Source organism: Thunnus albacares, chromosome 23 (assembly GCF_914725855.1).
Source record: "Thunnus albacares chromosome 23, fThuAlb1.1, whole genome shotgun sequence".
NCBI classification, from domain to species: domain Eukaryota; kingdom Metazoa; phylum Chordata; class Actinopteri; order Scombriformes; family Scombridae; genus Thunnus; species Thunnus albacares.
In genome coordinates, this window is record NC_058128.1 from 16,772,318 (window position 1) to 16,787,325 (window position 15,008).

At 39.2% G+C, this 15,008-nt stretch overlaps 1 protein-coding gene and 1 long non-coding RNA gene across 2 annotated transcripts in view; one reads left to right on the forward strand and one right to left on the reverse strand.

Annotated features, from left to right (window-relative positions):
- Positions 1–2,567: 2,567 nt before the first annotated feature.
- The window catches only part of LOC122975088 (chemokine-like protein TAFA-5), a 98,896-nt gene continuing 86,455 nt past the window's right edge, over positions 2,568–15,008 (reverse strand). The window contains exons 4-5 of the mRNA XM_044343288.1: positions 8,951–9,164; positions 2,568–3,923 (exon numbers count right to left, since the gene is read on the reverse strand). Of these exons, the coding sequence (XP_044199223.1) occupies positions 9,156–9,164 (9 nt within the window). The 3' untranslated portion in view covers positions 2,568–3,923; positions 8,951–9,155. The remainder of the gene's footprint in view (positions 3,924–8,950; positions 9,165–15,008) is intronic.
- On the forward strand, positions 8,865–13,868 carry LOC122975090. The gene is made up of 3 exons (XR_006400566.1): positions 8,865–8,916; positions 10,640–10,730; positions 12,317–13,868. It is a non-coding gene; the product is annotated as an uncharacterized LOC122975090 (long non-coding RNA).

The following is a 15,008-nucleotide window of genomic DNA, read 5'->3' on the forward strand; positions in this document are numbered from 1 at the left end:
AGTCCCACAGCTTCTTATGTTAAATAAAGAATTTAAACCCCAATAGGACTACTTGAAAAATACACTGTCACAGAGCTGATAATAGAACTGCTAACTGTTCTTAGCTCATGAAAAGTTGATATTTTGCAGATACATGGTTTTCACAGAACAGTGACAATATTACTTACTTAGTTATTTATTAATTGAAACACAAGTTGAAACAGCATGGGGCTTATAGTTTCAGAGAGCTGTATCTGAGAAATGTAGTTGTACCACAGAAACGGCGTAAAAATATAAATAAAATATAAGTAGGACAAAAAAAATAATATTGAAAATGTATCACTCTGCAGCTAAATTGCTGTTTTTTAATGACAGCGCAAAGCCATAATGATCCCTACTCAACTGTGAAGCCCATACTGATGTGTCATCCACTGAAGTCAACTCAGTAGCACTTGAACACTGTATTGGAAAATCACATGACAACACTCATCATTGTACAAAAGAGTCCTGTGAAATGCATAATTGCATGCTTCTATGGATTAATGCCTTCAGTTGTCATTTTCTTTCATTATGGACTGTTATTGCATGGAGCTCCTCTCAGCCCACATCAGTCATGAAAGGGGTCCTGTTTATAATTTATATTATAATTGATGGTCTTTGTATATTAAATGATTGTTGCAACTTCATATTATTTCAATAATTACAATTTGTCACGAAATCAAGAGGAATATTTCTTATGAGGTTCTTTTTTTCTTGAGCTGGGTCAGAAACCAACGTTGATGTAGACCAGGAAAGCACATTGAAACACTGATTGTTAAACTTGACTATAGTTGGCTAGTTGAGATATGTATATATACATGTATATAACTAATTTAACTGGACTTACCTGGCAAGTGATTTTTTCTTGATCACCTGTAAAGGAATTCTCCAGCACGTTTCCAACATGTTTCCCCCAGGATTAATGTGACTGTATAGTCTTTTTGTCCAGGTGTATCTTACCTCTTGTCCAACATGTGCTGGGATTGGCTCATGCCCTTCATGACCCACAATAGGATCAGCAGTTTAACCTTTCAATGGTCGTCTCTTAAAAAAATAGTTGTACTGAACTTGATCATGCCATCTCTACCATTCTTGAACTATGTTAGACACAAAACCAGAACTAGATCTTTTCAGGTGACTTCCTTCCAGAAAGTTAGCATTACAAAAATCACTCATGTGTCTTGTTTATGATGTGTATTTTAAAAGGTGAGCAGGCTGTGTTTGGTGTAGATTAGTTTTAGAGGGTTTACAGAACAGAATGATGTAAATGAATACCCCCAAAAACTCATGACTGTGTAATACTTTAAAAAAAAGGTCTACCATAGTTGAGATGTCCATTAATGGTGAAGGTGGTATAACTGCCACCTTCACCACCTTTGTTTGCAAATCTGACATTTTCAGAACAATTTTTGAGCAACGTCTGTGTCCAGACTGAAGTGAGGAAATACTAAGTATTTTGTGTTTGAGTACAAACAGCATTACCACAAAAAAAGCATCCATTGCCCCCAAATATTATTGAGCTGTTGAACCAAAACACAGATGAGCAAGTCTCAAGTTCTACAAAGATTACCACATTGCATATAATATGACTTTTTGCTATTTCTATATGACAAATCCTTCATATTTTATTCATATTATTTATTCATCTAAAATGTTTCATATGTAACATCATATGTTGAGTTATTAGGGGTGTAGACATTGCTCTTGTTCATGTGAAGGAGATGTGTAATTAAACGTGGATTTCATTTCACTTTAATGGACAAAAATCTGTACAGATTGTTGAAAGTGCACTTTTGCTATAAATGGACATCTCAATTGTATGATAGAAGCCCAAAGTTAAAAACTGTGTGGTCAGCTGAAGAAAAACAAACAAAAACATCATTGCTCAAAAGAACTAAGAAATGAACAAAAAATTGCTTTCTACTGGGTGGACTATTTAAGAGTAAAAGAATAGCTGGATATCATAGTATTTTTTCTTTTCCAGCAGCCTTCTGCTACAAAGTTGTACATTTACACATGCTGACATATGGCATCTGCTCAGTACAACCACCTGTTTATCACTGGAAAATCTAAAGAACAAGAATGCTTGCTGATTGAGGGGGCAGTGATACGGCACTGCCTTCACCTACCTAGTTTTACCTTTTGGGCTTCCTGGTGATTCAAGCCAGAAATCATCTGGTCATAAAACCACCTAATTACCTGGGAAAGAAAAGGAAACTTTCATTTTTAGTCACGTTTTTTTGGGTGACAGAACACATACAGTCATTAAAAGTAAGACCAGAATAAGATCAATTGACTTTTTCTTTTGGTGACCTTGAACACCAAGACCATCTAAATTTTCAGGGGACGTTTCTTTCATGTATTTAATTTATTCTTAAAATATTTCATGATAAAAAATGTATGTAAATGACTCTAATACTTCGGCAAGGCTTCCTCTGCTTTCCTTGTTCTCTCTCTCTCCTCGTTGTATTCATCGCCACCGGAAGAGAGGCCAGATTTGTGCGAACAAACACAAGCACAAAAATAAATTAAGAGATCAAAAACCCATAGAGAGGAAATGAGTCAGTATTCCACACCGTGTACAATACAATATCATAGCAAATTAGCAGATTTCAATGGCTTCCACTGACTACCATAGATTTACAATGTTCAGTTGGCTGCAGATCAGTCCTCAATAAATTGTGTCACTTTCCTTTTTTTTCCATTAATGGTTTTGATAGACAGTGACTTGTAGATGACCATGAAAAGAAAGCGGCTACTGAGGTGTGAACAGAAAACCTGGGACTACGAGCCAGCAGTAATGAGAACAACAGCATTTGTTCACATCCTACTTAACTGCCATTGTGACCACATTTTAAGTCCAATAAGCTTCTCTACAAAGGTACAACATATAAAACTGTTAAATATATAACTTTTTAGGGCCTTTCAAAATACATTTAATGACATTTCTTTACTCCCTTTCAGGCTCGACAGCATTTATACTCTCTGTAGATATTCATCATCTCTTTGATATGATTTGCAATCCTTCTCCATGACCAACCCAACAATGCACACTGTCCCAACCGTAGCTACTGAAAAATGCAAATCAGATATTTTTTTGATACACAGTTATACGTATGTAGTACCTATATCTCCAGTTCCAAAATACAGTGGTGGGCTTAGTCTGAGAAAAAAATGTCTGGAAAGTTTTAAAAGTACTCCTTCGATTGTGTTCGGTACATACGCCACCGGACGCAAGGTTCGGTTTGCATCGGTCCGCTGTGTACCGTGTCTCTGTGGGGAGGGGGGGAGTCGTTGGTCGGTGGCGACACAAGCAGCAAGTGTACAAAGTCTCTGTGTGTCTTTGCCAGATGGTCCACTCTGTCATAATGATCGTATTTGTTGTTTTGCTCTTTGGTCTATAAAAATATGGGAGGTTTACTCCAGCAGAAGGCCTATTCACAGCAGAGAGCGCTCAGTTCAGTTTGCGGCCTCGTGAGGTGGTCCGAGAAGCAACAGGGTCTGGTCTGTAATGATCCCGTTTTTTTTGCTCTGGAACTCCTGCTCTAGAGGCTAGAGAGAAATGTGGGAAATCCTGTATTCAAAGCAGTTAGCAGCTCCAAACAGAGAACTTCCGATGAGGCAAAAACCATTCAAGGGATTTTTTTAAGATGTCCGATCCTCCATGGCACGAGGAGGCACTGCTAATTTCACAGAGCAGGCAGATAGAGTGGAGAGGAGGCGGGACGCAATATGTTGACCCAACGACAGATAGCAGGAGGGAGCTGTCACAAACCCGGAAGAAGCCGGTCACAGGAAATAGGAAGTGTTTTACAGCGAGTAGTTTGTCCAGTGTCCAGGGGAGAGCTCGCTCCCTCAGTCAGAGTCACTCCCTGGTTTTCCCGTCTCTGGCTGTGTTATGAGACCTGTGAATCAACAAGGACAGAGCAAACATGAGAGGATTGCTTTAGTTCACAGTCATTGTCACTTTCCTCACAGCTCCTTAGTGAGGGTTCTCTGGTGTATTTATGTAAAAAAGACATTTTAATAAGTCATTTTTAATGCATTTTATTTATACTAGCATATTATAAGCATTTTGTGTTTTGAAATTCATCATATTAATGAAATTATGATTATTTATTGTAATCTTACATGCAGCTGCACAGTAGATCTTTTTATTTAAATCTTCAGAAGTGTGACATTTACTTAAGTCTTTGGTAAACTTTGTCTTTGCAGTATAAATGAGTATCTGTCCTCCCCTTTAAGGTATAAAGTAATAGGTTATTGACATTTTGTTAAATGCTTATTTGCTTTCTTGCCAAGAGTTAGACGAGGAGATACCACTCTCAGGTCTGTATACACTAAATATGAAGATACAGCCAGCAGATGGTTAGCTTAGCTTAGCATAAAGACTGGAAACAGGGGAGTAACAGCTAGCCTTGCTCTGTCTGAGGGTGACTAAAACTCTCTAATTAAGATGTTCTAGTTTGTTTGTTTAATCTGTACAAAAAACAAAGTATAAAAATGAAAAGTTTACAGGAAGTTTATGTGCAGGATTATTCCTTGGCGGGGCACAGTCTCTAGCTGTTTCCCATGCTAAGCTAAGCTAAGTGGTGTAGATCTTCTCATCTGACTCTTGGCAAGAAAATGCCTAAAATACAGCTTTTTAGAAGAATCATCAAACCCACTGCTCCCTACCAAATGGAAGTGTTAATTACAGCAATCTGATAGCATCGTAAGCGAAAAATTAAAAACTCAACAGCTTACTCTCTGTCAAATGAAGTGTTTTGCCAGTCAAATATTTAGAATTCTTCAGCGGGTGTAACCCAATAACAAAGCGAGTCTCACAGTGCAGAGACCGAGAATCAATTAATCTACAACAGAAAGACAAATCTGGAAGCCTCCTCGCCATCTGGCCCCCGCCAGTCACACAGCCAACTTGATAGAGGCGCCGATGCCTTCCAAGATTGCTGCATTGCCACTGAAGCTTAATTCATAATAATGAACTCTTGATGATTTCACAGGGTGCAAATTGCCATGAAAGGGGGCAGGTGTTGGATGGAGTACTAGCGTGTATCAAAGATGACAATGTCTGATGCTCTGTGAATAATAAAGATCTCACTGAGCTTGAGTTTAATAGAGATAATATCGTGGTTTTGTTGGAGCTGGGCATGAAATGACCCAGAGGTATAACAGTTTAAAACAGGGGCATGCCTGTGTTAACTGCTTGACTGCGACTGCTGCCCAAACAGGTGTTCATCCCAGTGTAAACACCTCTCACAGTGCCCCCTAATGGGCAAACTGAGATTACAGTGGCACCGAATGGTCAAGAAGCCAACTATAAAATGGAAGGAGGTCAGAATCACTGCATAGAGACACAGTTGTTGAAATCTCAAGGGAAATGCAATGCAAATGGCGGGTATAGAGATGGTCTTGTTTTATGTAAGCTACCATAGTCTGTGTCTACCATGGTAATTTTCTTATATTCTCTCCATGTTCCCCTGTCGCATACCTCTCTTTTTTTTCTCACACCCACATTGTGGCAAATGGTTCCCCATAAATCTCACACACAAATCTCATCTCAGGGAAATGCAAGCCTTCTATTAAAAAAGAGGAACGGATGTCAGATGAATATGAGATGAATTTGCCCTATGAATAAAATTCACAGGCCCTAGGTGATTATTACCTTGGGTTTATCAGGAAACGACCATATTACTCTATTTTATATCTTATAACGGCGAGAGAATATTTTAAATTCCCGTGCAGGAGGAATGCAGAGTTGAGGAAAAATGTGATGCAGAGCTGCTTGTGGCTATTCAACACATGGACAAACTTTGAATACAGCGGCTGTTCAAACAAGACCGGAAAGAGAATTAGACTTTTGAATGCTGGAGGTGTCATAGTAACAGAAGGGAAAGACATAGACACAATTCATCTGCACTAATGTCTAATTTGTGCAGATTTCTCTTGTTATGGAGCAAGCAGGCAATCCACTCAATACATATCGATATATATACCCAGCAGCATTCAACTGGGGATGAGGAAAACAATGGATTTCAGGGACATTACATAGAGCTTCCTGTCTCTAGGCGAAGCTGAGAGTATAATGCTTTGATTTATAAATGAGGATGCAGTCGTGTGCGCACATGTTGGCCTTTACATATATTTTGCACGTGCATTCAAGTGCGGATGAACTCAGCTACATCTGTGGGAGCTAAAGAAAACTATATTCACAATACATATGGAGACAATCTCCAGCTGGGAGTCAGAGGATTGAAAGCACATTCGCTCGAACATATGGCCCCGGCTTGACATTTCCTCTTTGTGTGAACTCTTGCTGACTCCCCTCGAAATGTCACAGCGCGGTGACCCAGAGTGAACGTGTGAATGGGCACGTATGAAAGAAAATTGATCCACTTTGCCTCTCTAAACACTATGATAGATGTGAATAATTCAAATCTAAAAATTATGCAGTTGATTAACTGATGCATGATTGGATATTTTTTGCACTTGAACTATGGCAAGGTGGTGCTAAAACATCCACTGATGGAATAAAGCCTTTTTTGCTCACCTGTTATTCTAAAATGCTTCTACTTTTTTGACACTATACTTGTTTCTAATACTTTTTACTGCCCTCGCTGTTTAATGTTAAGTCATGTGTATTCAAGCATGTTTTCTCTATCTGAGCACGCACGCTGCACAATAGCCTGCTAAATGAATATTCATCAGTGAACTTGTAGGTTAGGAATGATCCACAGGTTAATAAGGGATGGGAAATCGCTCATTACATGCTGTGAAGCTGGATAATGCCTGAAGCAGATGTGGAGATCAAAATACATGAACATGTATGCACAGGCCTCCAGACACTAGGCTCCATTCCACATTAAGAGAGAGTTCAAAGCTATCTGGGGTGCTATGTCATTATCAACCCTTTCATACTGCATTTCTTCAGAACATCAAAGCAAACACAGTTCAGTATCTGCATTCTACAATATGATCAGAACTTGAATGCTCAAAAGGGAGCATTAGAACATCTTTAACATTGCACTCCTACCACGGTGGCTTCAGGAGGGAATAACAAAATGTCATTGATTTATTTTGGATGCAAACAACTTGCCTGAAATGTTTCCAACATGTCCCTTGATACACTTTAATGTACAGATTATATGTGTTTATACACTGTATCGCATGGAACTGCATGAGATCACATGCCTGTAGGCAAACACATCCTCGTAACGACAGTATAGGTCTTAAAATTCAGGCCGGCAAAAATGATCTGTAGTTATGTTTATGCTATTGAGCGGCTGTAGAAATGCACTCTGGCTTTCCAAAACTGTTACACTGTTAAAAAATAATGATGTTTTATGGTGTGACAATTTTGTGGTTAAGGTCTGGTTAGGTTTAGGCACAAAGAACACTTGGTTAGGGTTAGGGAAAGATCATGGTTTGGGTTAAAATGATCACTTGAATCATGGATTATGCTTCCTTAAAGTTTATTTATTGTCATGGCAACAGTAAACACCATGACGTTAAGTTTTTTTAAAAAATGGTTGGAAACGGGAAATGAACGGTGGTCTCCTGTAGCAAAGTCCACTGTCTACTATCTATCTAGCTATCCACCCAACCAGCCTCCTCCTAACAGGGCAAAATCATCTTATTAAGTCACCTTATCAAGTCACCTAATATTGACGTCATCTTAACTACGTCACTTCCCCTGAGTCATAATTACTGCGGCCGCTAGATGGTGTAAATGCAACTATAGGTTGCTTTTGCCAGCCTGAATTTTAGACCCATACTGTCATTTTTCTTGTGAGGACAGGCTGCTACAGGCAATATGGCATTGTCTTCCTTTACATTGTATATTATGGGATCAAATGTTTAAATCCAATCTTAGAGAGCCTTCTCTGTTAGTAGACAGACAACAATCCTCTATATGATGCACTGTGCAAGTATCTGAGTACAGAGCATGCATTCCATCTTGTGTCTATTTATAGTTTTAAATCTGCTGAGGACTTGCTGTCTGGATTGAAAAGCAGCAAGATCAGATTTTTTTCTCGAAAGCAAATCATAACATGGGCCATAAATGCTGACAATATTGACCGACAGAAGAGCCTGGTTTTCAGCAACTCTATGAGACTGGGCATTTTTATGACTTTGGCCTCATCCCTTTTATTGCACTGTACGTTAAATTTACTACATTGCTACTCTCTATTTCCCGATCACACGCATTAATATCAGAGTCTGTCTGGCGCCCTTGTTTTATTTGAGCTCCGAGACGCCATCTGACACAATACTTTAAAGACAATATACAAGGCATGCCAATAAAAACAGACCAAAAACAAGCTGAAAAAATACACTGATGGGTTTTACTGGTATTTCTGCACACATGGATTTTTTGTGTTTAAACACACACTTGGGAGCTGGCAGGCTTATGGAAAAATGAGGGAGTCAAATAAAGATATCAAACAAGCAGACGGTTGTTTAAATTGTATCTGGATTTATGTGCGCTTGCGTTTGTGTCTGTGATTCCTCTTGTTTTGCATGTTCTGCTAAAGCTAGGGAATGATGTCTTTGTGATCTAATAAAACCATAATATTGGTTGTAACGACCAGACTCTGAAAAAATAAAAAAAACAGTAATAGAAGAGAGAAATGTAATTACTCTATTTATCAAGTCTCACAAATTAAGAATATTGATTTTGGAGAAATTGCATATGTGCAGTATATATGCAGGCTCATGGTGAATACGATGACCATTGGGATACAGTATATTTCCACTTTTATGCTTTTTTTTAAATCCAAAAGCTTTATTAAGACCGACATTTGGCTATGAATAACACACATATAACACGACTGATCTCCTTTTTCAGGCCCTGTGCAAAACAAGCTTCACTTCAAGAACTACAGTCACAAATCAAAGGTATTTTTGAGGGGGCTTTTTTTTTTTTTTGTACCTTGCTGCCTCCATGAGGCCCATGGTGATCTGTAGCTGCTTGTGTTGCTTCCTGCCTTTGCGGGACCAGGGTTTGGGTGGACCTGTTGTGATGGTGGTGGTGGTAGTAGGGTAGTGGTGGTGGTGGTAGATGGATTTTGGCTGTCTGTCAAGGGGTCATCAATGCTCTCCATAGTGCAAGAGTGTCGAGGGGGACTCTTGTCGCGTCATAGAGCCTGAGGGGAGAGAGGGAGAGGAGACGGGGAGTAGGAGAGGGAGAGGGCAAGGCGGTATGGTTATCAAGCTCAAAATGAGGATGCAGTATTTATTTATGTTTTTGTTCTCCCAGATTCAGACACAGTGACACCATCTCCACCACAACCACCACTTTCAGTTTTGTCTTGTGAAGGTGTCTTGAAAATGTCCTTTTTTTGGATTTGCGCAAACCTGGTGAGCTGTTCTGTGCTTGTGTTCATCACAAGGAAACTGTTCCTTGCGTATAATGTTAAATATAGACGTGTGGGAGTAAAACAGGGTCTGATTCACTTGGAAGCAAGCCTTGTGGTTTTTTATTGATTTTTACAGACTTGTTAAGCAGTAATGTGAAATAAAATTTAGGCATGATATCTCTCTATTTTTCATCACATCTCAAGACAGCTTGCATGAGAGAAAGAGAGAGATTTAAAAAAAAGCATGAAAAAGAGACTAAACAGAAACCAACATGTACTTTCTCTGTATTTCCTTGTAATTAAAAAAGACAGACAGATTGTTAGCAACACTCAGACAGAGACCTCACACATTTCATCTTTTACATGTATTTCATGATGCGACAGACTGGTTACCTGCTAAATGACCCACTTTAATTACACATCAGTGTGTTGTTATTAGGGGCATGGCATGACAGAAAGTAATACAGAAAAAACAGCACAGACTGCACCAAGTTTATGATCATTACAGCAAAAATAGCCTATGATAGCCTATGAAGTTATACATCTGCAGTATTGTAGTTGGGAACCTCTGGTTTAAGGCATTGATGAGATAATGAAATATAGTCTAGGAAGTCCAGTTGGAGTAACAGATGAATGCATTTCAAGGATTATCAGATGCCAAAACAAACCACTAACATGGCTTAGTCCTTAAATATTATGTATATCTGTATTTGATGATTTAGATTTTTTCTTACATAAACAAAAAGATTCACTGTTGATATATGGATTGATAATTTCTTCCTAATTCTTAAAATAAATAAATAAACCATTTTAAAACCTATTGTGCAAAATAGGATTTTAAATTGGTTTAAAAATAGATACATGTTTTTTCCCAGTACAGCAAAAATATCCTTTATTTACTCTTGTGTGAATGACTGTGCAAATGTTTTGTCCTTGAATTTGTGGTTGTCTGCTTGTTCGAATGAATCTGCAGCTGCTTACAGTGCGAGCACACGCCAGCAAAGATTTCCTGCTTTATGAAATCCTTTTACCTTTTTTGGCCAAATGAAAATGACAAACTCTGAAAATGGGCAGTGCTGACACTTTGGCTGAAATACAGGCAGGGACTCAGGGACTTCATAGGCCAGTGGAGGCTGTGGGCTTAAGCAATAATGCTCACTTAGCAGATCGATCCCACAAATTCTTGGGCTGTTGATAAGAAAGATTATTTTTGTCTGTCCCTCTTGCCCCCTCTCTGTTAACAGCCCCAATATCTTCCCCAGGTTCCCAAAATGGAGGACTTGGTATTTTCCACGCAGTGAGGTTATGCTGACTTGGCTCCCTCTAGAAGGAAGCTGGCAGACAGAGCTAATGGTAAGCAGCAACAGGGTCTCTTTCTCCTTGTCTCTCGGCCTGTCTGGGGTGGCCAAGCAGCTGTCTTCTTAGCAGTGATTCTGTTCAACCCACTGTTGGATATGCCTGGAGGGCCCAGAGGGATCAATTACCAAGGTCGGTACTGACCCAGAACCACAGGGGGGGACGCAGTGATGGTGGGGTGTTGGGGGATCCCATCAGGCCCAGCCGGAGCTGGATCCGCAGAGAGACGGAGAGGAAGAAACAGAGAGAAAGTGATGGAGGGGATGGGGAGGGAGGCCCTCAGCACTTGCTTACAAACCCCGATCGAAAGAGCTTTTTCATACTCGGCCGAACACATGCTGTCACTGGCAGATGTATAAATGCGTAAATACTCTCCAAGCTTGCAGGGAGATGCAGACTGGCCAGGGGATTGTCTTCTGTAAATGGCACCCTTTGTAGAAAAAGGCTGTTTGTGTGAGGATGAAAACAGCCTTTAACTACATGCATATACATGAATACACATACAGTATGAGGACTCTTACCCTCTTCCACACCCCCAGAGTGTATAAAATATGCATATGCATACACATGAGCTCATATTATGAAACATTATACTCATGCTCAAACATATTTCCTCATTCGTTCCCTGCTTACAGAGGTATGGACTGTTCCTTCTCTACTCTCAATTCTCCTTTTTCCATCCTCTCCTCTCCTCTCCTCTCCTCTCCTCTCCTCTCCTCTCCTCTCCTCTCCTCTCCTCTCCTCTCCTCTCCTCTCCTCTCCTCTCCTCTCCTCTCCTCTCCTCTCCTCTCCTCTCCGCAGTGAAAAAGTCTTGATTACAGTAATCACAGTCTTTCTCTCAGTAGGTGCCACTTCTGCTCATAGCACTCTGTTCACAGCCTAAATTCCCAATCAGGACCAACCTAATGGAACGTATGATTAAGACCTAGTTAGACATTTAAGGATTTTCTTCTCTTCATTTCAGTTATTCTGGGACTGTTTTCCTCATTTTGAGTTACTGTTTCCTGTAATGTCTGAAAATGCCAATAATGATGTTGTATCATTACGTGTGAAATGCGCAGTACTCAATGAGAAGTAGAATGCTTTTGATTGAATTTCAGGATAACAAATGATCTTTTTAGACTTGCTGTGTGTTGATCATTTGGAAACACTGGCTGAAGCATTGTGTACTCTATTCAGGGCTCCGTGAAGAACGTAGCAGCTGTCAAAAAAGTCTCAACAGTTTTTTCCTGCTGTTGGATTTTATGCAATTATAACTTAGTGAAAGAAAAATGACTTTTGAAAGGAGTGTCCTTTTCCTCAAATTTAACAGGCACCGAAAGGCTTAACAACAAGAGTCACTGCCTGATGTGCAGCAACTGAAAATGACTTAAATAATGTTTTACGCTACCATTCGTCTCACTGACTCCAATCTCTTTTTTCTTTCTTTCAGTCACTCTGTTCTTTTCTTCTCTCACACTGCTTTTCTGGCTCTGTTTTGAATTGGTTGTCTTATCAGGCTGTCACAAAAGCCGTCAGATAACCTGAGGTGATTTTGCTTTTCTCCTCTAATGGCGCACTCACTCTGCCTCTTTCTCGCCTAGCTCCCCGCGTCGGCGCATGCAGAGAGAGATAGCTCCTTGCGCCGTTTCATCTGACAGTCTAAAATGGTGGAGGGCACAACGAAGAGCATCCTCCTCTCTGGAGAGAGACAACAGCAAGCCTTTCACTGAAAGAAGGAGGTATGGGAGATGACTGCTGAGACTGCATATCGCTTTGCAAAAAGAGAGAGCTTTTGGAAAGGCAGCAAAGGCAGCATTTGACTGTGGTAACTGTGATAAAATGTATATTTAAATCATTTAGCGTCATAGAGGGATTAGAGTATTTTGAGAGTTGGAAATTAACCCTAGTTGCTGCCTTAAGGTTTACTTTTATCTGGTGATTGATATTTTGTTGTCAGGATGCTGTGACCGTTACTTGCCATGTGTTGTGAACATTGGTCTTGTACTATAGCAGTGGTAGGCAATATATATAAATATCATCTTGTTACATCTATTAATGCCCCCACATTAGGAGACCATTAAAAACATGGTTGTGTCATATAATTCGAACAGTGCATGGCGCTGAAATTATTTTCGTGTGAATTCTAACAGTGTTTTAATTCCACAACTTTTTCCTGTCAGACCAGAACAGATTTATTCTTCGCAAACAGAAATAGGAAGTTGCGTGCTGATGCCATTTTTTTTCTACGGCTACAACAGTACTTTCAATCAACTATAAATGAAGCAGGATGCTGTGTGTGTATAACCAATAAAGTACATGTCTAGTCTAAGTGTATCACAGAGCATATACTGTATTTGCATATGAGTCATATCTACTTAAATGTGTGTTAAAATAAGCTGTAACTCTAGTACTCCAATACTCCTCACTAACTACGGGGGCAGTACTGTCCCCCAGGGGAACATTTAGAGAACATGGGGGGGTACTGGAAGCAATAATTTTGAAAGAGGGGCTTTGACGTGTTCTTGAGGGGCGTTTGTATGTGTGTTTTAATTCAAATTTAGTCCTACATTCAAATGCACATTTTCTAAATTTAATCATAGACTTCAGGGTTTTTTCCCAGCACTGTCAAGTCTTTTTTCATCAGTTTTATGTGTGTAACTACTTGTGTATTGGGCTCTGAGTGTTTCAAAAACACAGGTGACCTACACTCAATACTGTGCCTGAACGCCTCATGTGTAGACACAAGGAGCTCTCGCTGATGCCGCTCTGCTAAACATGCTTTGCTTTCTGTGTAGACACGGAGAAACTGCTGAGTCTCTACTGTGTTTTGCTGTCATTTATGGTCGCGCTCGCTTCTCTGTCCTCTCCTCTGCTCTGTTTGTCGGTGTTTGTGTTTAGCCTAGTTTATAAGATATATTAAAATTTGGCAAGTTCTTGTAAACTTAGTTACTGGCTCAACCCAGCCCCTCTTCTCAACCAGCAGCAGAAGGAGGAGGACAGAGGACAGGAGGAAGGACTGATACTGACTAATGACACAGTATGACACCGTATTTTAATGTCAGGAATATATTTTACTGACATTTTTTATTTCTTTCCAGTGAGATATTATTGGACATGTATATTGACTTTGCTGATGGAAACATTAGTGTTGCTGCTAAAAATATTTAAAATAAAACTCTATTCTAATCCTGTTCTGAATTGATTTTTTTTTTTTAATTACTAAACAAACCAAAACATTTGTTTAGTAATTAACGGATTAGAGTAAAATGTTGGCCTTTGGATAAGATAAAGATAAGATAAAGATAAAATTTTAACCATACCATCCCTACAGCTGGCTAGTGACTACAGCCTGACTATGGGAGGATGAGAAAATCGCTGTTCAAATCCATTCACTGTTTTACCAATATTTTGTTATTATTATTTTTTATGGCACACAGTGTGTTTTTTAAAAATAAATATTGTAATTAATATAGTCCAAAATTATGTGGAAATGCATAGTTTTTAGCCAAATAACATAATATTTTCTTGGGAGAGACGCCCAAACCTGCCAACTAAAACCCCTGTGGGCCCTTGAAGTGATTATTTTATTTGACTGCTATAGGTACGATAATTTAATCAACTGGACAGCATCATAAAACAACAACAATCATATCAGCAAAATGGCGCAGAACAAGAAAAATGCCGCCAGTACTCTATTGAATACCTTAGCTATGGATACATATCCTTCTGCTTTTTTTCCAGTAGCCTCAGACTTTTTCCTTGGTAGGCTGCTCTTGTTTTCCGTTGGAACAATTAATAAGAATGCTCCTTGTTTGGCACTGGCACCAAATTACCGCTTTCTGATTGTCTACTGTTTGTGATCAATAACAAGACCTAATTAAAGTTTGAATGTCAAATTTCTAATCGTTGCATTTGTTTAACACTCATAAATATAATTTCTATTCACATGGCTTTTTCGCTTCCTGGGAAACTAATGATAATGATATTCCAACTGTTAAACAAATCTGTTTATGTGCTTTTTTTAAATGATATAACACAGAATAATAACCAACATCAATATTGAGGGAGGGTAATTAGCCTACATTTGAATTGATAGGGGGCAGTAAAGGACCTGGATAATGGATAGGGGGGCGCTGGCCCAAAAAAGGTTGAGAACCACTGCTTTAGACTCTTAGTTTTGTTTTTTTCTCATTTTTATTTGTGCTACAAACTACGCTGCAGAACATTTGAACATATTGTACAGTTAGCAGTCAGCTTAATGTAACTTGGAATATTCTCATTTGCTAACATCAC